This window comes from Polypterus senegalus, chromosome 17 (genome assembly GCF_016835505.1).
Source record: "Polypterus senegalus isolate Bchr_013 chromosome 17, ASM1683550v1, whole genome shotgun sequence".
Lineage (NCBI taxonomy): Eukaryota > Metazoa > Chordata > Cladistia > Polypteriformes > Polypteridae > Polypterus > Polypterus senegalus.
Window position 1 is genome coordinate 7,551,622 of NC_053170.1, and position 24,075 is coordinate 7,575,696.

The following is a 24,075-nucleotide window of genomic DNA, read 5'->3' on the forward strand; positions in this document are numbered from 1 at the left end:
TCACCTTTGTGACTGATGCTTGAACATTATCCTGAAGAATTTGTTGATATTGGGTTGAATTCATCCGACCCTCGACTTTAACAAGGGCCCCAGTCCCTGAACTAGCCACACAGCCCTACAGCATGATGGAACCTCCACCAAATTTGACAGGAGGCAGCAGGTGTTTTTCTTGGAATGCCGTGTTGTTCTTCCACCATGCAAAGCGCTTTTTGTTATGACCAAATAACTCTGTGTCTGATCAGTCCAAAGTGCTTTGTTCCAAAATGGCTCTGGCTTGTCTAAATGAGCATCTGCGTACAACAAGCGACTGTTTGTGGCATGAGTGCAGAAAGGGCTTCTTTCTCATCACCTTGCCATACAGATGCACTGAATTGTAGAACGATGTACAGATACACCATCTGCAGCAAGATGTTCTTGCAGGTCTTTGGAGGTGATCTGTGGGTTGTCTGTAACCATTCTCACAATCCTGCGCATTTGCCGCTCCTGTATTTGTCTTGGCCTGCCAGACCTAAGGTTGGTTTAACAGCAACTGTGCCTGTGGCCTTCCATTTCCTGATTCCATTCCTTGCAGTTGAAACTGACAGTTTAAACCTCTGAGATGGCTTTTTCTAGCCTTCCCCTAAACCATGAGACTGATCAATCTTTGTTTTCAGATCTTTGGAGAGTTGCTTTGAGGATCCCAAGCTGTCACTCTTCAGAGGAGAGTCAAAGGAAAGGAAAGGAAACACAACTTGCAGTTAACCACCTTAAATACCTTTTCTCATGATTGGACACACTTGTCAATGAAGTTCAAGGCTTAACAAGCTAATCCAACCAATTTGGTGTTGCTAGTAATCAGCATTGAGCAGTGACAGGCATTCAAATCAGCAAAATGACAAGGGGACCCACATTTGTGCACAGCCAGTTTTTCACATTTGATTTAATTTCATACAACTAAATACTGCTTCACTAAAAATCTTTGTTCGGAAAACACCGCAGTACTCCGATGTTCCTAAGAAATGAAAGACATACCACTGTTATCTTTTTTTTTGAGAGTAAATTATTATGCAGGCTGAGAGGGGTTCCCAAACTTTTTCATATGACTGTAACAGCCAAACACACACATGGTATTCTTTCTATAAGGGAATTCAAATATTGGTCAGAAAAATGTTCCCAACACTATTGCAGAAGTTCCCACAAATGTGTTGCACTCACAGGTTACGTTCTTTCCACCCTTCTGTCCAGTTCATAACTCAGTGGGGTTTAAGTGTGGAGACTGTGTTGGCCAGTCCATGTTTTGAAGTGGACCTTCTTGTTCTTTTCTTTTAATGTAGTTCTGACATATCCTGGAGGCATGGATGTTTTGGGTCATTGTCTTGCTGGAGGATGAACCCCTGATGTAACAGACACAGACTTGAAGGAACTGCGTGGTGCTGCAAAATGCCGTGGTAACATTTTTGATCGCCTCGCCTTTTTATGTTGTCCTTTAAGGAATGGCTTTCTTGCTGCCACTTGCCCTGTCAAACCTGCAGCACAAAGTCTCCTCTTCACAGTAGAAACCGAGACTTGCCTTTTTCGACCGCTGTTAAGCTGTGCTTGAAGCTGTTGTGCAGTGAGGCACCTATCGTGCAAGCTGGTGACCCTCAGAAACTTGTCTTCTGACTGGGTTGTGACTTTGGGTCTGCCAGATCTGTTCCTATCAGAACTTCCTCCAGTTTCCAATTGCCTTTGGATTGTGTAGGATACTGTACTCACTGACACTTGGAATTTTTTTGCAATTTCTCTAAATGAAAGGCCAATACTTCTAAGGGTAATAATGTTCTGTCTCATTTCACTCGTTAATTGCCGTTTTCTTGCCATTATTACTGGAATTTACAACTTTGTACAGTGTAATATTGTCCAAGTAGTACTTCAGAGGGTGAGGTAACACAGTGTGTTTCAGCTTTGCTTTAAATAATCAACATAAGTTGGGACACCTGCGTAAACTGTTTGCTTCAATTTGCAAGGCTTCATTTACTTTAATTTCTACAGAACATCTGTATATTGTAACCTATTAGTTGTTCCCCAAAGAAGGCCCATTTGTAATATTCTAAACTTTCCTTTTTTCAGTTTTTGCTAATATGAATTCTAAATTTAAAACTCTAGCGGTTTACTGCTTACCTTTTCGCCATTTTAGGTCATTCACTGCATTTCAACTGATTAAATTTAAAAAAAAAAACAGGAAAAAAAACTCAGGTGTTCTAAAACTTGATGAGAAGTGTAAAGGTAGCCATCTTCGTCTAATCAGAATTTCAGGGTATCCTGTGAACTTTTTCTTCTCTCCAACACCACTGGCATTTGGAGTTGACTTAACAGATGGCAGTGATGCAGGGCACCACTGCAATAAACTGGAAAAAGAAAAAAGAGAGGTTACTGCCCAGTGCAAATCTTACAAATTGTATTCAGTGCCATATAATCTATTACAACTGATGACAAGTAATCCAAAAAAAAAAAGGCAAAAAAGAAAAGTTTGCTTGTTGAAGTTTTTTTAAAATGCTTGACATTTGCAGCCTGGCACTTCTCCATTGGCAAAGCATTCCAGATTTTTGTTGCTCGAGTATAGAAAGCTGCCTCGCCAGTTTTTACTCTTGATCTTGGAATAAAAAGCAAAGCATTGTTTGAGGAGCTAAGAGTCAACTAAGAAATGTAGGAGGTGTGACAGGCGACCGGGGACCTTGCCACTCCGAGACGCCTGGAGAAGGGAAGGACCGGGACAGAGGCAATATCTTCCCCGGGATGCAAGAGGGCAACCCCCCGAATTACATTGGGGCCACGGGCTTGGAGCTTGGAAGCACAACAATGTGGGGGCCCTTGGCCACAGCCAGGGGGCTCCTGGATGGTTCCAGAGCCAAGGACTGCAGCACTCCGGGTGCACCTTTAGTGCTTCTGGGTGGCCATACAGCACTTCTGCCACACCAGGAAGTGCTGCAGGAAAATCATCAGGGTGCACCTGGAGCACGTCCGGGTGCAATATAAAAGAGGCCACATCACTTCATTCATGGAGCTGGAGTCAGGAGGCAGAGGACAGAGCTTGCAAGGAGAGAAGTGGAGACAGTTAAAGAAAAGAAAACAAAAGAAAAAGGACTGAGTAATTGTGGTTGTTTGGGAGCACTGTGCTGTGTGCTAAAAGGGAGAATAAAAACAGCATGTGTTTTGGACTTCTGTGTGTCCTGGTGTCTGTCTGTGATCCGGGCTCAGTTTTCACAGGTGACAGATACTCAAAAATACCAGTGGGGTCTACAATACTCAAAAGCCTTATATATAGTTAATTGGGCTTTGAAATCAATCCTACATGAGACTGGCAGCCAGTGCAATGAGACTGAGACAGTTTTCAGAAGTTGGGAAAAGAAAAAGTCATTAAAAAAACAGGCCGATACCTCGTGATCACTTGGCAAAGATACAGTAGATCCACACCAGAGATTTAGATGGACATTTCTTGGGTTGCTGGTCAAGAGGGCCACCGACTACTTCAACATGCCACACATCTGTCCTTTCTTTTTCTTTAACTGCTGCTCCATAACATGGCCAGACTCCTCCACATAACTTTAGCAGTTAGAAAGATAAACACAATAGTAAGTATACAATGTCCATGCACTTAGTTCAAACATTAATAAAATGTACCCTTCTTCTTCATCTGCCTCCTTTCTTGGTACACCTGTAGGGCATTATGAAACTAAACCACCAAAATTGATAAAGGTCTGCTTAGAGTAAATTCTAAATAATAATATATATTTTTTAAGTTACTGTGGTTTGTTGTTGGATTTTGAAAGAACCCAGATTTAACTGTCATCATATGTCACATCACTTTTTGTTCTTTTACATTTCATATACAGTAGACATTGTGTTACAATCTCTACATATCTAAACTTCGAATGTGATGTGCTCACGTGCAGTTACATGCAGACAGCTTTGTTCTTCTCTCCTGCCTTAGCTATGTTTAGGCTAAAATGAAGTTTTTAGGTTCTTTAAAAATCCATCAACAAAGCACAATTTCGTAAGAAAACAAATGTTATTTTGCAACATCAACCAATATACCTGTTTTGTGATTGTTGGTACTGTTGTGCCTCATTCACTGTGTTTGTGAGGATTCACACACGGATTATTTCTGGTCTACAATTAAAAAGCCAGTGTTAGTTACTGAATAAACAAATGTAGATGACAGTTTTCAAGCCAGCAAAATATTACAGATCAAATAATAAATATGGGAATTCTTAGCAGGAATTGTGCACAAATTACTTATAAAACTGAAAGCCTCAACAGTCTTACCACTAGAGACAGCACATCTAAGATTAACTGCACATCACCTCGAACTGGGAATCTTAAAAGCAGAAGAAGAAGACATTCAGTTGCGTCTCGGAAATTCGGGTACATGGCATCTGTTCAGCAACTCGGAGGGCTGATTACCGCTGGGTATCCTGTCGGGTCGAGAAAAAAAACACTAAAAGGGGCATTGTTTTTCTAACTGCAGCAATATAAAGTAAGTTATGATTAATGAGCAACCCCTCTCCCATTATATTTCAGTTACATGTATATATGTATGTACTCATCCTAATGACTTGTCACAACAGCAGGTGCCCAGCCCTGTCATCGTGTCACATCAGACACACACCACACTTTACTAATGGCTTTGGAGGACTCACTTTACACCCGTCTAGTGTTAGACGTGCACTTCTAATTCTATTCCTAAATCGACCCCTAGATTACACTGTTTATCTTTGTGGACAAATGTAATATATATATATATATATATAAGCAAATGTTAACATGGTGTTACGAAAAAGATGACATTTATTTATTAATCCGTTAAACCTAATACAGAAGAATACTATGACGTTTACCTTTAAATTACGGGATTACGTAGGTCGTATTGCAACTGAAAACGAAAATCCTTATCGCCTTTATATCAATACGATGTGCGTACAAATAGCTGGGTCACAAAGTAAAAAAAATAACATTCTAAAGTTCACGGACACACGTCTTATTTTATTTCACTCCGCCTGTGTCCGAATCGTGTTAAATTCTTCAGGATGACAAATATTCTTTCAAGACGTTATAAAAGCAGATAGCACATGCGCGATGCAAATCTCGTAAAATAAGAAGCATGGATTGGACATCGTCGTGACAGTAAACATTTTACGCATGCGCGCCTTTAGTGCTGACTGGCTGTGTATGTCACTACCGGAAAAGGCGTGACCACAGAAGGCGCGTCTCATCTCTTTACGCTAATCATGGCTGCCGACAGCCGGAAGAAGATCTTTCGTTTGCTGTGCAGGTTTGGCGCAATCATTCTGACCCGTTTTGGATTCTGGAATTGTTTCTGCATGTTGATGCTATTTGCTGAACGGACCGAAGTCAAAAGGTACGTGTGAGGTATTCGTGAAAAGCGGGCGGGATCCGAGGGTTACACGAAGCGGCTGCTGACTTGCCATTCACAACTGCCGATGTGCTTCCAAAGTTACCAGGTGGGGGCAGCCGGTAACTTCTTTTAAAGCTCAGGACGCTGGAAGTGCGTGTAAGAGTGTTAATGCAAATAAAGGAAATTTTATAAATTAGTCTGTATGTAAAATCGAGATTTTTGCATAAAGCCTTTCGGGGCTCCCCATTTGCTTTTTGCTTTCCTTTATTGTGTTACATTTTAGTCTGTTCAGCAGTAAAGACTGAAGAGCACGAAGAAAGCAAGAATCATTTTTTTTAATTACCTAACTTTTTCATTTCATTGTGGGTTTCAATGTGATTCTTCACTGTTTTAACATTTTAAAACTCGTATCTATATACTAAGGTGCCGATGTTTTAGGTTGGAAAAGAAGACGTAGAGGTGGCAATCGACACTCGATGTTTGCCTCCAATGTATCGACTTGTTATTACGTTTTCTTAACAAAAATTTCAATCAATGTAAACGTGTTAGTTTGTATTCGACTTATTAGCAGCTATGACCGCACGTGAGAACAACACCGTGAATACTGTGCCCTCTCCGCACGTTGCGACCACCAGCTTAAGACGTGGCATCGTTCTGATTTCCAGATCCACAAAGCAAGTTGTACTCGTGGAGTTGACAGTAACGTTGTAAGACCATCTGGATGAATCATTTGAGTGGAAGTTCACCAAGTATGCCGGTCTGATCAGCGAGTGTCGGCAAAGTGGCTGGAAAGCAAAATGTTTATCGATAGAAGTTGGGTGCAGAGGGTTTGCAGCCCGATTCCTATTCTGAGCCCTTTTCTCGCTGGGCATTGTGAGAGGGAGGAGAAGAAGAGCTGTCCACCGCACCACTGATATGGCAGAGAGACAGGAGTGCCATGGGGGCAGAGTAGCTAGTTTCACTTCTGGACACAAGCTTGGGTCTGATCAGCTCAAGCATGGTCGCCTGCGGGAGGGTGTATGAAACAGCCGATGATTCCAGGAGCATCACTGAAGATGTCTACTGAAGTATCAGTCGTTATATTTGTACAACAAATCACACTTTTAAACTGATTTTCTTCCATAATAGCAAAAAAAGAAAAAAAGTAGCAGTGTTCTAAACTGGTCTTTTTTCCCCTTAATATTTTTTACAAAAAAAGTTATGGTAAAATGTGTAAAATGTAAATAAAAACAGAATGCAATAATTTGGAAATCTCATATACCCATATTTTATTTACAATAGAAAAGAGAAAACATATCAAATGTTTAAACTGAGAAAAATGTACCATTTTAAGAATAGAATAAGGTTATTTCGAATTTGATGGCAGCAACACGTCTCAAAAAAGTTTCTTTTAACAACAATATACAAGTGCCAGTCATAAAATTAGAATATCATGACAAAGTTGATTTATTTCAGTAATTCCATTCAAAAAGTGAAACTTGTATATTAGATTCATTCATTACACACAGACTGATGTATTTCAAATGTTTATTTCTTTTAATTTTGATGATTATAACTGACTACTAATGAAAGTCCCAAATTCAGTATCTCGGAAAATTAGAATATCAATTAAGACCAATGCAAAAAAAGGATTTTTAGAAATGTTGGCCAACTGAAAGGTATGAACATGAAAAGTATGAGCATGTACAGCACTCAATATTTAGTTGGGGCTCCTTTGGCCTGGATTACTGCAGCAATGCGGCGTGGCATGGAGTCGATCAGTCTGTGGCACTGCTCAGGTGTTATGAGAGCCCATGTTGCTCTGATTGTGGCCTTCAGCTCTTCTGAATTGTTGGGTCTGGCGTATTGCATCTTCCTCTTCACAATACCCCATAGATTTTCTATGGGGTTAAGGTCAGGCGAGTTTGCTGGCCAATCAAGAACAGGGATACCATGGTCCTTAAACCAGGTACTGGTAGCTTTGGCACTGTGTGTAGGTGCCAGGTCCTGTTGGAAAATGAAATCTGCATCTCCATAAAGTTCATCAGCAGCAGGAAGCATGAAGTGCTCTAAAACCTCCTGGTAGACGGCTGCATTGACCTTGGACCTCAGAAAACACAATGGACCAACACCAGCAGATGACATGGCACCCCAAACCATCACTGACTGTGGAAACTTTACACTGGACCTCAAGCAACGTGGATTCTGTGCCTCTCCTCTCTTCCTCCAGACTCTGGGACCTTGATTTCCAAAGGAAATGCAAAATTTACTTTCATCAGAGAACATAACTTTGGAGCACTCTGCAGCAGTTTTGTCTTTAGCCCAGGCGAGATGCTTCTGACGCTGTCTCTTGTTCAAGAGTGGCTCGACACAAGGAATGTGACAGCTGAAGCCCATGTCTTGCATACGTCTGTGCCTGGTGGTTCTTGAAGCACTGACTCCAGCTGCAGTCCACTCTTTGTGAATCTCCCCCACAGTTTTGTTTCACAATCCTCTCCAGGGTACAAGCGGTTATCCCTATTGCTTGTACACTTTTTTCTACCACATCTTGTCCTTCTCTTCACCTCTCTATTAATGTGCTTGGACACAGAGCTCTGTGAACAGCCAGCCTCTTTAGCAATGACCTTTTGTGTCTTGCCCTCCTTGTGCAAGGTGTCAATGGTCGTCTTTTGGACAACTGTCAAGTCAGCAGTCTTCCCCATGATTGTGTAGCCTACAGAACTCGACTGAGAGACCATTTAAAGGCTTTTGCAGGTGTTTTGAGTTAATTAGCCGATTAGAGTGCGGCACCAGGTGTCTTCAATATTGAACCTTTTCAAAATATTCGAATTTTCCAAGATACTGTATATGGGACTTTCATTAGTTGCCAGTTATAAACATCAAAATTAAAAGAAATAAACATTTGAAATACATCAGTCTGTGTGTAATGAATGAATCTAATATACAAGTTTCACTTTTTGAATGGAATTACTGAAATAAATCAACTTTGTCATGATATTCTAATTTTATGACCGGCACCTGTATTAATGTCTGGGAACTGAGGAGAAAAGTTGCTGGACTTTTGGGAGAGGAATGTTGTCCTATTCTTGTCTGATATAAGATATCATCTGCTCAACAGTCCTGGGTCGTCTTCGTCATATTTTGTGTTTCATAATGTTCCAAATGTTTGTAGTTGGTGAAAGGTCTGCACTGCAGGCAGGCTAGTTTAGCACCCAGACTCTTGTAGTACGAAGCCATGCTGTTGTAATAGATGCAGTACGTGGTTTAGCATTGTCTTTGCTGAAATAAGCAAAGCCTTCCCTGAAAAGGACATCGTCTGCATGGGAGCATACGTTGCTCTAAAACCTGTGTATACATTTCAGCATTGATGGTGCCTTTCCAGTTGTGCAAGCTGCCAGTTCCATAGGCACTAATGGCACCCCCATACCATCAGAGATGCAGATTTTTCAACTGAGTGCTGATAACAAGCCGGATGGTCCCTCTCCTCTTTAGTCCAGAGGATGCAGTGTCCAGGATTTCCAAAAAGATTTTTTTTTTTTTTCTCAAATTTGGATTTGTCTGACCACAGAATAGTTTTCCACTTTGCCTCAGTCCATTTGAATGGGTTTTGGCCCAGAGAAGATGGTGGTGTTTCTGGATCATGTTCACATATTTCTTCTTCGTTGCATGGTAGACCTTTGACCCGCATCTGTGGATGGCATGGTGAAGTGTGTTCACAGACAATGATTTTTGGAAATGTTCCTGGGCCCATGCAGTGATTTCCATGACAGAATCAGCTGAGGGCCTAAAGATCACGGGCGTCCAATAATGATATTTGGCCTTGTCCCTTGTGCACAGAGATTTGTCCAGATTCTCTGAATCTTTTGACGATATTATGTACTGCAGATGATGAGATATTCAAAATCCTCACAACTTTATGTTGAGGAACGTTATTCTGAAATTGTTCAATAATTTGTAGACACGGTTTTTTGCAGATTGTTGAACCTCTGCCCATCTTTACTTCTGAGAGACTCTGATTTTCTAAGATGCTCTTTTATACCCAATCCTGTTACTGACCTGTTGCCAGTTAACCTTATTAGTTAGAACATGCTCCTCCAGCCATTTGTTTTTAGTACCACATACTTTTCCAGCCTTTTGTTGCCCCCATGCCAACTTTTTTTGAAATGTTTTGCTGCCATCAATTTCAGATTAAGCTATTTTTCATGAAATAGTAAAAAGAGGTGCATTGGTGATCTTAAATTGTCCCTAATATGTGCTTGTTGTATGGAGTGTGTGTGTGTGCCCTGCAGTGGGCTGGCGCCCTACCCGGGGTTTGTTTCCTGCCTTGCGCCCTGTGTTGGCTGGGATTGGCTCCAGCAGACCCCGTGACCCTGTAGTTAGGATATAGTGGGTTGGATGATGGATGGATAGTAAAATGTCTTACTTTCAACATTTGATATGTTATCTATATTCTATTGGGAGTAAAATATGGTTTTATGAGATTTGCAAATCCTTGCCTTTTGGTTTTATTTACATTTTACAGCGTAAATTGTAAAGGCTTGTATTTAGCAGACACCTTAATTCAGTGTTTCCCAACTTCGGTCCTGGTTACCCCCTGTGTCTGCAGGTTTTTGTTCCAACCAGCTTCTGTTTTTAATTGAACTCCTGGGCTAATTAAGTGATGTGTTATTTCCCAAGTTCTGTGTTTTGGGAACAATATAGAAATTAGAAAACTAAGTTTGGTCAAATATATATATTAAAATGTATCAAGCAGTTATATGGGAATAATGTAATTTTTTTTCTTTTTAACAATATTTTCATCTTGATTTTCATTCTACTTTTCCAGGTGTTCTAATTGTTTAATTCATTGTCGGGCAACCGGTGCGCCGTGGAATTTTCTAGGGGCGCCACGAAAACCTTTGTAAGATATTTAAAATTGCTAGTTTTTTTTAACTTTTGGTTGATTAAAAAGATAATGTTTAAAAAATATTTTATGTTGGAAAAACAGATAACGGAACATTTATGGAAATGAAGTCTAAGAAACGCGAGAGACTTCAAATGATCGACAAGGAAATGCGCGTCTGTCTTTCGAAAATTAATCCTCGCATCAATCTCATATGTGCTGAAAAACAATCTCAACGTTCACATTAATTAAATTCAAGATTTATCCTCGGACGGCACGGTGGTGCAGTGGTAGCGCTGCTGCCTCGCAGTTAGGAGACCCGGGTTCGCTTCCCGGGTCCTCCCTGCGTGGAGTTTGCATGTTCTCCCCGTGTCTGCGTGGGTTTCCTCCCACAATCCAAAGACATGCAGGTTAGGTGGATTGGCGATTCTAAATTGGCCCGTGGGTGTGTGCTTGGTGTGTTTGTGTGTGTCCTGCGGTGGGTTGGCACCCTGCCCAGGGTTGGTTCCTGCCTTGTGCCCTGTGTTGGCTGGGATTGGCTCCAGCAGACCCCCGTGACCCTGTATTTGGATTCAGCGGGTTTGAAAATGGATGGATGGAAGATTTATCCTTTGATTATTTTATTAATAAAATTTCTTTCAAACTGGTAAAATGAACTTTTTATTGGCGATTGTCCATAGATTGTGTCGTCACGACTTTATTTATAGGCAGTCCATCAGGTACACCGCGAAAGAAAATTTTTGGACTTAGTGCGCCGCAACTTGAAAAAGGTTGCCTTTCACTGGTTTAATTAATCCATTATTTACTAATTAGTGGGTCTAATGCTAAAGTACTTGCAGCCTTTGATTATTCTGTGTTGTTTGCCAGCGTGCCTGCTTTGCTCATTTTTTAATTGTCATTAATAAGCTACAATGCACAGAGAAAGGGCAAAATAGAATGAAATCAACAAAAGAGTAAAGCATTTAAATCAACAGCAAAACCAGAAATATTTCTAAATGTTTTTTAAATGTAACAATCCTGTTGCTGTGCTTTTCTGAATGTAGATTAAAAGAAAAATAATACCAGCTAATTAAATAAGATCAGTGCTATCAGGTGTTGTCACTGATTAGGAATCTGGTTGGAAGAAAAACCTGCAGCCACGGGGAGGGCCACAGGACCAACGTTGGGAAACACTGGCTCAATCCATTCATTCTTGTTTGTATTGTAACTTTGCTTTGCAAATCACCCTGGATAAAGGTGTCTGCTAAAGAAACAATAATTAGAGAGACAAAGATTTAGTTTTAAAAACTAATCACAGCAAAAGGCATAACATATGAGAAAGAAACGACAATTACATTAGTCATAATTTAGGAACAGTCCTGATTGAGTGCAAACAAAAACTTCAGTGACATTTTCTGAGTCATAATGAAATGAGCTTTTGAACTTTATTGCCAGGGAACATTTCCATTGGTGTTACATCCATAGATATGAGGTAAGCACAATTTAACAACACGTAGTGAAATGCAAATTGCACAAAACACACATTTACAAACAGTACAATATTATATCAAGTGTACTTCTTCTTCTTCGTCTTCCTCTTCATCTTTTCCCACTTCTTTGTGGGGTTGATGTGCTTGCTAGACTTTCTCCATAAAGCTCAGTCTTGAACCTTCCTTCACAGTCAGACCCTTTTGCTTCTTCTTTTACTTTATCCTTCCACTTCTTTTTTGGCTTTGTCTCTCTTTCTCTTCCTTTATAATTCCATTTCCATTACTCTTTTGCCCACGTATTAATTGTCTGTCCTCATCACACGACTCAAGCCACTCCAACCTACTTTTGTTGTAACTCTGATTGTCTCATTTCTTATTTTGTCCTTCTTTATAACTCCACACATCCATCTCCATATTCACGTGTCTGCCACATCTAACGTCTCCTGTGCTCCCTTTACTGCTTATGTCTCAGCTCCAGTAATATATCAAGTAAGTCCTTGTAATAAAAAGTATAATTTTAGATGCTGCATTTTATTGTTCATCTGTATAGATGCATTGCCATACCAGAGGTTAGGTTAGGAGCATACGCTGATACACCGCATTGCCTCACCCGCCATACGACAAACCAACTTAGGATCCCAGATTAGGACCAGAGTTTAGCCATACAAAGGGTGACACCTCAGCACCACGCCATAGCAGACCATTAGGAATAAAAAGTGAGGATGCTATTAAACAGTTCCATAAAACTGTATCGGCACTGATTGGGATTGATTAAGTTATACTGTATGTTATGATTTTTTTATGGCTGTAAAATCACCCACACACTCAGTCTGACAGATGTGTCCATTATCAAAGGTTCAACGTAAAGAAAGAATTAACACAAATGCCGTAATTGGACAAAATGGGTGTAAGAACTAGTATCGATTGGTGAACTTCGGCAAAGCGTTTGTCATGGTGAATATGCTGTGCCCACTGAATATTTACCTAGAACTTTGCTGTGCTGCTGGCTTAGGTGAACTTTTTTTTCCCCCAAATACCATGATGCTTTGCAAGGCCTACATGATATCACAAAGGTGTAGCAGCCATGCGCAGAACTTTCATGCATACTTGCTGTAAGGGTTGCAAGCACTACTCTATCCATCCATTATCCAACCCACTATATCCTATCTACAGGTTCACAGGGGTCTGTCTGCTGGAGCCAATCCCAGCCAACACAGGGCGCACACACTAGGGACAATTTAGAATCACCAATGCACCTAACCTGCATGTCTTTGGACTGTGGGAGGAAACCAGAGTACCCAGAGGAAACCCACGCAGTCACCGGGAGAACATGCAAACTCCATGCAGGGAGAACCTGGGAAGTGAACCCGGGTCTCCTAATTGCATTACTGAGATGCACTAAATCCACCCACTCCCCTATCCACGGAAGTGCCTCAAACCATACTTGTTTCATCGAGACCTCCCCTCCACCATGGGGGTCTTCGATTGCTGTGTGGGTTCTCCATGAACTTGTGTGCCTCTGTGTGCACAATGGTCTATGTTCTATTTACTTATTACTAGTTTGTGGCTAATTGTTGTATTGTGTTTGTGGTATTCATTATGTCTGCGTCTTTTGTTGTTTGAGGCACGGTGGCACTGTGGTTAGCACTGCAGCCTCACATCTCGGATTACATATTTGGCTACAATAATCGGTTCAGCATATTCATCAGACTTCTCCCAAACCCATTGTCTTCAGTGCATTTTGTGGGCTTCAGCAAGGTTTACAAATATTTCCGTAAGTTTTTACAAACTTTTGGGTTCACTCCTTACTAGTAAGAACCTCTGGCCTCCCTGTCTTGAATCCATGTACACTTTGTGTCTATAAAGGTCATGTTTTTTTTTGTGCATTATTAACACTCTCGCCTTGTTTCCGCAGGAGGCCAGACATTCAGGTGCCTTACTTGTATGTAGACATGGCAGTGGCGGTCCTGTGTGCCAGTTTCATGTCATTTGGAGTGAAACGCCGTTGGTTTGCTATGGGTGCAGCTCTTCAAGTGGCGATCAGTTCTTATGCCTCTTACATTGGAGGCCAAGTGCATTATGGGGACTGGCTGAAGGTAAGATGAGTTAAGAGGAGGCAGGTTGCTCCAGTATTCTTCCCTAAGCTGTTTGCCCTTTTCCATAATGTTTTTCTAAACCTAATTTTTCTGTAAGTTTAAACACATTCGGGATAGTTTTTAATTTCATTTCCAGTCAAACAGAATTAATTAGTATGCACATTTAGCATTTCTGTGGTGGCTGATCTTGATGAGTTGCATTGTTTCTTTTATTAGGTCCGGATGTATTCTAGGGCTATAGCAATAATTGGTGGCTTCCTGGTGCTGGCTAGTGGTGCAGGAGAGGTGTATCGTCAAAAACCCAGGACCAGATCTTTACAATCAACAGGCCAAGTCTTCATTGGCATATATTTGATCTGCTTGGTGAGCAATCTAATATGTGATTTATCTTGTTTATCAAATGTTAAGGAACATTGCTTCCAGTGGAGTATCTTCTTGCAGGAATCATTTAACTGGACTCGATGGGCCTTTTTTGTTTACTTAGGTTTTCCTCCCATATTCACAATGATACGCCAGTTAGGTTGAATGGAGTTCCAAATCGGACACTGAAATAGCCTGATGCTGCTAGGATAAGCTCTGGCCCTTGTGACCCAAAATTGAATTAACCAGTTTTTAGATTGTATTGTCAAGATGTATTAAAATGTACAGATGATACTCCCTGGAGCCAAGTAATATTTTCACTAAATTTTTTTTACTATTTTTGATAAAAGAAATTACTATTAACATGTAAAGCAGGACTACATCATAAAAGATGATTAAGCATCAAAAAAAGCAGCACAATTTTTGACCATAGAGAGGGTTTTATTTTAGGTATACCTGGAATGTTTTATCAAGATAAGATTATACAGTGATCCCCAACCTATCGCGGAAGTTACGTTCCAGACCCATCCGCGATGTAAAAAGACTATATAAATAAACTTTTTTTTTATAGTTTAGGCCTTAAAATACCCATCCCACATGCTTTAAACACATGTAAACGTATTAAAACACACTTTGTAAACACATATGATATGTGGATGTGGAAGCAGCAAAAAGTCCACTTTTCCTTAGCGCGCATTCAGCTCCTCCCCCTCACAACGCAAAGTGGCAGGAGCATAGCATGCCTCCGCTTAGGGTAGATATGGCTTGGGTTTGGGACATTTTAGCGACGCGATCGAGACCAAATCATCTCGGACAGACACTTTGACAACACGCAAGACTAGACATTACATCCTTAGGAAGCAAAACCCATGAGACGGTGACTTTTAACAATTTAAAACAAGTTCACTGACATCTAACCTAGCAGTTGTTGGAATGTTTTTGGCAGACAAACTTTAGCTGTTCCCAGCTCTTAAATCAACAACAAGCAGAATACGCAGCTTGCCGGCAGCAGCTGCAGAAAGCCAGCAGATGATCCGAGCACTTCTCCTTAGTATGCGTTCAGCCCTCAAACTCCTCCTCCTTCAGAACGTGCAGAATGACAAGCAGAACAGGCATCTTGGCAGAAGCAGCACAAAGCCATTAGCTGATCCGTTTACTTCTGCTTAGCGTGCGTTCGGCTCCCCCCCTTCACAAAGTGAGAGGCAGAGACGCGAAGTGGCAAAAGGACAGCTGCTGTACAGGCTTTTAAGTGATTGACACAAAGTGCGACAAGCACAACACACAGCTGACCAGCAGCAGCAAGACCCCAGCTGAACTGATCACATCTCTTTAGCATGCATTCAGATCTCCCAAACTACCTATACCCCCTCCCCCCCACACAATGCGAGCAGCGTTGTAAGTGCCGTGAGAAACAGATTTAACCATGACCGGTGCATGAAATAAAGGACAAATATTGTTTTTAGAAAAGTTTTAGAAAGTAAAAATGAAAATAATGCATTTGTAACAATTCCCATTAAAATAACAATCTCTTTAAATTGTTTATCCGGTAAACCAAACCCGGGGGTGGGTGAGCAGGGAGCAGAGCCACCTAGTAATAACAATTGTATTAATAAATCCGCGGTGTAGCGGGGGCACGATAGCTGAACCGCGATATAGCGGGGGATCACTGTACTGTACAGTTAAAAGGTGGTTTGGGGAAGTGGGTGGAAAAATTAGAATAGGATGGAAGGACAGAGCCGATCTAGAAGGGTCATCTGTTTCTATCGCCATTGTAGGCAAACAGCTTGTGAGTCCGTTGTTTTAAGGATTTTATCACAGACCACCCCAAATGAGCTCTTCCACATTTCACTTCTCATGATTGTTGCTCAAGTTTAACCAAGGTCCATTCAAGTTTTAGGTGGCTTGATTCCAGTTGCAGATTGCATTCTTATAATAATTGCAGATATGTCTGTTTTCAATTTAAAAAATATTTAATGCCACGAAGTACATTCCTTTATCTATTCAAAATCCACAGACTTGAATATTTGGCTTTTAAACAATAAAGATTTTGAAAAAGTTCAATAATAATAGTAAATATGAATTTGTTACTCACAAAAGTCTGATTTTTAGCAATCCGTACTGATCACATTATTTATCAGTAAATTAAATTCATCTTCCCTTTTTTTGTAGATTTCACAGGGGTATGTGGTGTATATATCTTATATGTAAATGTCTGTGCGTGGAAGTGTGTGCGTGTCTGTCTGTCTGTCTGTCTGTCTGTCTGTCTGTCTGTCCGGCCCGGCATTGAGAGGTGGAGTCCAAGGTAAGGGCTCCACCTCTGAGGATACACAAGCGAGCCCAGCATGTCGGCAAAGCGAAACCTCCAAAGAAAGACAGTCGTTTAGCCGCTAATGCACAAACCACAACAACAACATTTATTTCTATAGCACATTTTCATACAAAACATAGCTCAAAGTGATTTACATAATGAAGAATAGAAAAATAAAAGCCAAAGTAAGAAAATAAAATAAGTCAACATTAATTAACATAGAATAAGAGTAGGGTCCAATGGCCAGGGTGGACAGAAAAAACAAAAAAAAACTCCAGGCGGCTGGAGAAGAAAATAAAATCTGTAGGGATTCCAGACCAGTAGTTCCATTCAATTACCTGACATATCTGCATTTCAGTTTTTTTCTGATTAATTCAATAATTTCTAGGACCCCGTGCTGCATACTCAGCTTCTATGTATATGTGTGTGTAGTCACATGGGCTTAAATCTGCCCACATCTTCCCTTAAAGTGATCAAATGCCCAGGGAACATTTCCCTCAACACTCCGAGCAAATGTTGTGCTGCGTGAGCTGTGGCCCCGTCCTATTGAAACCACACATGTTCTGTATCCACATCGCCCAGTTTGGGGCACAGAAAGGTCTCCAGCATTTCAACATACCGGTCAGAGGTCACAGTTACTGTTGCACCACCTTCCTCAAAAAAAATGCAGGCCGATCACACCAAAGTTGACAACTGCACACCAAACAGTTACACGAGGAAAGTGGAGCAGTCACTCTTGGAGTACACGAGGATCATGTTCAGCCCAGTAGTGAAATTTCTGCTTGTTTATGGCTCCATTGATATAGAATTTCCGCACTTCTGGCCCTGCGGTTGGCATGATCTCTCTCACTCCTTGAGCCAACATCACTTTGTAAGGATGCAATATCCTCCTCAAACTCCGACTTGAATATCCCCAGTGCCATGGCATGCTTACAGGCTGAACGCCTTGGCCATTGCTGAACTTACTGCTTCCATAGTTTCCAGCATTCTAACGGTCCTAGGTCTGCCAGGAGATTTTCTTTTCAGTGTGGACCCAGTTGCCCGAAGGTTAGAAATCCAAAGCAAAATCATTTTCTGATCTGGTACGAATGCATTTCGACCAAGCACGAAGCGTGTAAGGATCGCTCCCTGCACTGCTATCACAGAACAGTTGTTCTCATAATACGCTTGAACAACAAAGCCCCGATGTTCACCGGTCCAACTCATGATGGGTACTGAAAATGGTAGAGCCTAACTTACCAAACGAGACCTACCCCACCTCTCTACCCTCCGCTACAGCCCACACAGTTCTCCCTCAAAAGGGCCCACCCTGTATTTTAGACCCTCTACATTGATCATAGATAATATGATGCGTTTTTCACGTTTTATAAGATTCAAAGGCACATACCAAAGAAAAACAGCAGAAGCCATGCATGTCTGTCATTCGCAGCACTGAACAACCAGCTAATCTTTTCTTTTTTTTCTGTCATGCCATCACTTCTAGCTAGGCTATAATCTGCAGGTCCCTTGGTAAAGAACTGAATGAGCGCACATACAGCTTTTTATATTTTAACATTTGCAAGCAACCTGTGATTTAATGTTTGTCTTGTAGCATTTTCAGTTCAGCCTTCTGTCTAAGCTTCCTCATTCATTCATACATACATGGAAAATCCTCAACATTTAATAATAATTTATGTCTAATTAGGTTTCATTTTAAACAGCTCCCAAAATAAGGAGGAGACAGTAGCATAGCGGAGAACCTTGGCAAACATGTGAGATTTAGAGATAAACCAAGAAGTGTAATGCCTAGATGATGTTGTTGTCTCTTGTGGTAATTGGCTGGTTTGACAAATAATACGCAGGAAAAAATCCCGGGCAGGGCGCCAGCCCACCGCAGAATAATAAGCACCCATTATTTAAAATACAAAGAATTTGCTTGATTTATGTATCTGCTTAACATAATGCATTGGATTGTTTTAACATTTACTTACAACACACCACCTTACATAACTCTTGTGTTTATTCAGTTAATTTAGAGTGATTTGGGTACATTTGTACAAGAACATAATTGTTTGAATGTGCCCATATTCTGCATTCTTTTTTTCTTCTAGTTTTCCATAGGCTGGTGTTAATTGTTCTTCTTTTTTTTTCCCCCCATTTTAAAGGCCTACTCTCTGCAGCACAGTCAGGAGGATCGACTGGCCTACTTAGACCACATCCCTGGTGGTGAAATTACCCTGCAGCTTCTGTTTGTCCTTTATGGTGTGGTGGCCTTATCATTCCTTTCAGGTTACTATGTCCGCATTGCTGCTCAGATCCTCTCAACTCTGCTTCCGCTCATCATACTCTTTATAGATGGAAATATTGGCTACTGGCACAACACTCGACGTGTGGAATTCTGGAACCAGTTAAAGTTAATGGGACAAAACGTGGGCATCTTTGGTGCTGTACTCATCCTTGCTACTGATGGATGACCTAATCTGCACGTAGCTCTGACCACTTCAATAGACTTGACCAGCTTTTTTGGGATTCAGTCAGGTGTTTACAGTAGCACTGCGCAGTTCTCATAGGAGTCAAGTACTCTCCTTCAGGGAAATTTACTTTTCATATTAAATAGCTTTGAGCATGTATGGCAAAAGAGCAAGATGAAGATGTTGAAACAGCTGACAAGCATTTAATAGACACAGGCTGATCTTTGCTTTCATTGAGGATTGCATGGTGGTCTTTTTTATCAGATTGTATTTGTCATTTCCACTCTCTGTATGATTTCAAATTTATAGCTGATTTGATTAATTCCTACATCATCCATAGAAACTTTTGTCAGCAATATCTTGAATTTAGATGAATTGGGAAGCTTTTTAAGGCTTTCTTAAATATCAGATAAAGTGACCTTTCACAACATTGATGTGTGCTGCTGCTCAGGAGAAAGTGGTGATGTATAGTTGCTGCTCTTCACAGTGCTGGATTAGTGACACACAGCTTTCCCATCCATCCAGCCATCCATCCATCCATTCTCTTCTGCTTATCCGAGGTCGGGTTGCGGGGGCAGCAGCTTAAGCAGAGAGGCCCAGACTTCCCTCTCCCCGGCCACTTCTTCCAGCTCTTCCGGGAGAATCCCAAGGTGTTCCCAGGCCAGCCGGGAGACATAGTCCCTCCAGCGTGTCCTGGGTCTTCCCTGGGGCCTCCTCCCGGTTGGACGTGCCCGGAACACCTCACCAGGTAGGCGTCCAGGAGGCATCCTGATCAGATGCCCGAGCCACCTCATCTGACTCCTCTCGCTTTCCCATTCAGTTATTATGAAATGAAAGAAAAGGAGGTGCATTGTATCTCCCTCAAATGATAAAGGGTGCAGAAATGAACAATCATTTGTTTGAAGACTGGCTGATTAATTGCTTGGGGAACAGGTTAAATAATGCAAAATGCAGCTGACTCCCATTTTCCTGTGTTCAGAATTGGTAGTAATTTTTGCAATACAGACCTCTGAATATGTAGGATTTGTACGGATACTGCATTGATGTGTGGTTTGCTGGGCCTGGCATCACTTTTGACTGGCACAGTCAGACTTTTGGCAACAGGAGCCTGTGTGTGTGTGTGTGTGGCCAATGTAATATAATGTTGACTCACCCTGCATGTGTATGTTTTTATATATATATATATATATATATATATAATGTGCATGCAAAGGGGCTGGTGCCCCGTTCAGGAATTATCCCTGCCTTGTGCCATCTTATTGCTAGGATAGGCTCCAGCTTCTCTGTGGCCTTGCCCCGGATAAGCAAGTTAAGAAAATGAATGAATGTAATACATATGTAATATCCAAAAGAATTATCAAGTGCAGGTCATTCCATTAAGATTCAACCAATTAAAAAAAAGTTACTGCATGGCTTTTAAAAAATATGAAACATTTTTAATTTGTGTGTTTGAATGAAGGACAAAAACTAATAAAAAAAAGTTGCCCCCCATGTTCTAAAACTCTTTAGCATCCTAAAGCCTTTATGTGATGTCACATATCTCCTAAACCAGGAAAGGTGTAAAGTGGGGACTTTTTTCACTTATAATATGCTCTGAAATCTATCATATTCTTTACTTTATAACCCTTTAACACTGACAATCAGATATTTATTTTTCAGTTTTTTTAAATGCAGCACAAAAACAAAAATCACTGTAACGAATTTGTTACAGTACATGAAAAATGTAGAAAAATTAGAAATTCTGAAAGTAGTTATGTCTTCATGGGTTCCCATTTCTGTATATTAGAGAAAAATCTTATTTTCACAGTGTTTTCAAATAACTTTGCTGGGGGAAGGTACAAAAATATGATTGTTTTTTCTTTCTTTTTCTTTCTTTTCTTAATATCATCTATATGATAGTAGCCCACCCATCAAAAAAGTGGTGATTGTGTTTAGCCTAGTTTTTGAGATATACAGCCTGCGAGATAAGAATATGTAGTAATACCATATTACCTTGTCCTGCGTTGGGTTGGCTCCAGCAGACCCCCCGTGACCCTGTAGTTATGATATAGCGGATTGGATAATGGGTGGCTGGAAGTTAATTGTCACATTTTTTTCCTTCAAATTTAAAGCTCTACATTTATAAAACGCAATTTTTGAATTTCTGAGACTGAGTCTAGCAATCTCTTTCTTCAACTGTTACATTTTATATTTGCTTTTTATTCTTAAAGATAGACTAGGGGGTTTTGCTTGCCATCCCCCGTTTTTGTTTTTCTGGATACGCACTTTTAAGATTTTTTTTTTTTTTTAATCTTTGAATTGTTGCTATTTCATTAGTTTTACTTTTATTTCAGAACTTCTGTAAAAACAATACTGTGGAACCTCGGTTGGCGAGCATAATTCGTTCCGGAAACGTGCTCGCAGTCCAAAGCACTCGTATATCAAAGTGAATTTCCCCATAAGAAATGATGGAAACTCAGATGATTCGTTCCACAACCCAAAACTATTATATAAAAATTATTAATACAAAATATAAAGTAAAAATACATAAATTAAAAAGAATCATGGCTGGTGTGAGTGAGTTTCTAAACTCTTGTGGGATTCCACCCAATGGGACGACACACGGAAGAGCGTCCCAAAGCAATCGCAGTCTCCCAGTGCTGTAGCAGTTCGCCGTATAAGCATATCCAAAAAGATCGCGGACATGTTATAAGCACCTGCCGTCGATGGGTGATACAAGGAACATTATAAAGATCCCGCTACAATAAATAACTGCACTGTTGCTGTTTTAAGCTGAATAAAGCTGGTGTTGTTAAAGTACTGAGACTCCGCTTCGTGTTTTGGGGCACAAGACAGGAACTCGCGCTTCACAACACACACACAGTCACAATGCTGTAGTAAACAGTATACGCACGTACGGATGTTGACTATATGAGTGAGGCACACAGACTCAGACGGAGAATAGGAGACGATTGCCCTCAAAAGGAGAGAGAGAGAGAGATGTGCGTGCGAGCGAGATAAGGAGAGAGAGACAAAAGCGAGATAAGGAGATCAGTTGTGATCACATGACGCTCAGCAGACAGTGTATCCATACTACTCGTATTGCAAGACATCGCTCATTTATCAAGTCAAAATTTATTAAAAAATTTAGCTCGTCTTGCAAAACACTCGTAAACCAAGTTACTCGCAAACCGAGGTTCCAGTGTATTTTGAATCTTTCGAGTCCCAATATGCTGAATCTTTTTGATGAGCTCCGTGAGACGTGTGTTTAATGACTTTGTACCATAATTCAGGACACGTTTCTCTGTTTGGAATTTCAGCACAGACAAAACGATCTTCATCATCAGCAGTTAATTTTTTTTTGCAAAGTAACCAATAACTGCGTGTGAGGTAAACCACGTTTTTGAAATTCTCTGACTTAAACTTCAAAGCCTTACAATATTTACATACTTATGACATATCACCGATGTCTATTCGCCTTTTCGTTATTTCTCCGAGTAATAATTTCTTTTTTGTGCTAATGCGATCTTTACTTTCTTTGTTTTAAACACTGTTGTTTTTTTTCTGCTGTCATATTCTGTATTTCGCTTTTCATGTGTTTTGTGCCTAAGGTTTTTTTTTTTTAGTCTTTTGAATTCCGGTTTTCATGATCTCTAACCTGCTCTGCATGTGTTTGGCCCCCTTGTTTTTTTACCCTCTTTATGACGTTTTGCTTTGTTTTCTACTTTGTCTTTTATTTCTGACCTCGCTTTGTCCTGCTTTTTTTTTTTTGTAATGACACCTGGTCTGTGATGGTTATTTTCCCTTTTTCGAGTAATAATTTTCATTTGTTTGCGCTACTGCAATCTTTACTTTCTTTTTTTATACTTTCGGATTTTCCTACTTTCATATTCTTTACCTTTCACCACATTTTGTGCCTTTCAAATTCCACTGCTTTCATGATCTCTAACCTGCTCTGCATGTGTTTAGCGCCTACGTTTGTGAACGTCTTTATGAAGTTCTACTTTGTCTTTTAATTCTGAGCCCGATTGGACGTGTTTATTTTTTTTTTTATCAATTCTACTTGTTCTGGGCTGATGATTTCCTTATTTTCTGAATTTGCACCTAGATTATTCTTTTTCTTTTTTGTCTCTCCAATGTTTTTGAGTCTCTTTTCTCGACGCTGCTTTCTTCTTCGCTTAGTCGTCGACATTTCATTTATAACATATTGTCCTTATACGCTTTATATGCGCTGAGAGCCCTGGATCTGTGAGTGCACAAAGCTAAAACACGACTGAGTGTGTTACTGCCTGTGCTCTTATATGGTTGTAAGTAGGGCGTGTCTTACAAGAATCTCATGTTCTATGTCTCGTGAGACGGTCCTGGGTCAATCTCTTGTCACAAAGTCTCATGTTTAAGGTCCATGCGAGACGCTCTGTGGCCAATCTCTTTAGCCTCACGGGTCTTAAGTGTCTTCCATGATCTTAACGTGAAGATCACGTCTCGTCACCCTACTGTTTCTCTCCAGGATTTTTTATATATATATATATATATATATAAATAGAGAGATGTATAACCTAAACTGTGTATTTGCCGTTACTTTAGATGTCTGTCTTTGTAACATTTTTCAAAAGCTAAGTTGTTCTTACATCCAAAGCTTTTCATATTGAACTGTTGACAATATGCATCTTCATGATCGGTGAGGTTCCTTCAGAAAATGAACACAGCTCACTTTACGTTCAAAGTGTTTTTGTCTGTGCTTTTGTTTTGTCACAGGAAAGCTCTCTCGTTTGTACCCTGAAAGTGAGTTTAGTCGTGCTTCATTTTGGAAATGCCAACGGGAAGCCTTTTTTTGCTGTATCTAGGAAGGGTTTCAGGCCGTTGGCAGAGTAGTAGAGCTGAAACTCAAACTGAACTGAAATCCGCCAAATTAGGCTCCCCAAAGGTGTTGCACTGCCATTGAACTTGCCAAAAGTGAGATTGGTTTGGAGAACGTTCAAGAAGCCCCTCGTGTTTAAGGGTATCACGTCCTTAAACTGTACTTCTAATTCTGTGTGGTGGGACTTTTCTTCTTACCGTATGTGTATTAGTGGCAGCTATACCTTTCTTATACATTCGTGCTTTCAAAGATGCACATTTTAATCTGGTGCGAGATGGTTGTCGCAGTGAGGCTAGTTGTGTGCCACATATGACATAACT

At 40.6% G+C, this 24,075-nt stretch overlaps 1 protein-coding gene and 1 long non-coding RNA gene across 3 annotated transcripts; one reads left to right on the forward strand and one right to left on the reverse strand.

Annotated features, from left to right (window-relative positions):
- Positions 1–2,023: 2,023 nt before the first annotated feature.
- On the reverse strand, positions 2,024–5,125 carry LOC120517799. 2 transcript variants are annotated; one of them, XR_005631107.1, is made up of 5 exons: positions 4,857–5,125; positions 4,323–4,433; positions 4,054–4,128; positions 3,396–3,561; positions 2,024–2,366 (listed from the first exon to the last, which is right to left on the reverse strand). It is a non-coding gene; the product is annotated as an uncharacterized LOC120517799 (long non-coding RNA). The 2 variants fall into 2 exon arrangements; XR_005631106.1 differs by having other exon boundaries at positions 4,285–4,433.
- A 77-nt stretch (positions 5,126–5,202) lies between these two features.
- tmem101 (transmembrane protein 101) lies at positions 5,203–19,348 on the forward strand. The gene is made up of 4 exons (XM_039740289.1): positions 5,203–5,377; positions 13,620–13,800; positions 14,017–14,163; positions 18,613–19,348. The coding sequence occupies exons 1-4, from the start codon at positions 5,247–5,249 to the stop codon at positions 18,919–18,921; spliced, it is 768 nt and encodes a 255-aa protein (XP_039596223.1). The 5' UTR covers positions 5,203–5,246; the 3' UTR covers positions 18,922–19,348.
- Positions 19,349–24,075: the final 4,727 nt, after the last annotated feature.

Coding starts and splice junctions, on each gene's coding strand:
- tmem101 (XM_039740289.1), top strand. CDS start 5,247: ATGGCTGCCGACAGCCGGAAGAAGATCTTTCGTTTGCTGTGCAGGTTT. Junction 13,801..14,016: donor ATTATGGGGACTGGCTGAAG/GTAAGATGAGTT, acceptor TTCTTTTATTAG/GTCCGGATGTATTCTAGGGC. Junction 14,164..18,612: donor GCATATATTTGATCTGCTTG/GTGAGCAATCTA, acceptor CCCATTTTAAAG/GCCTACTCTCTGCAGCACAG.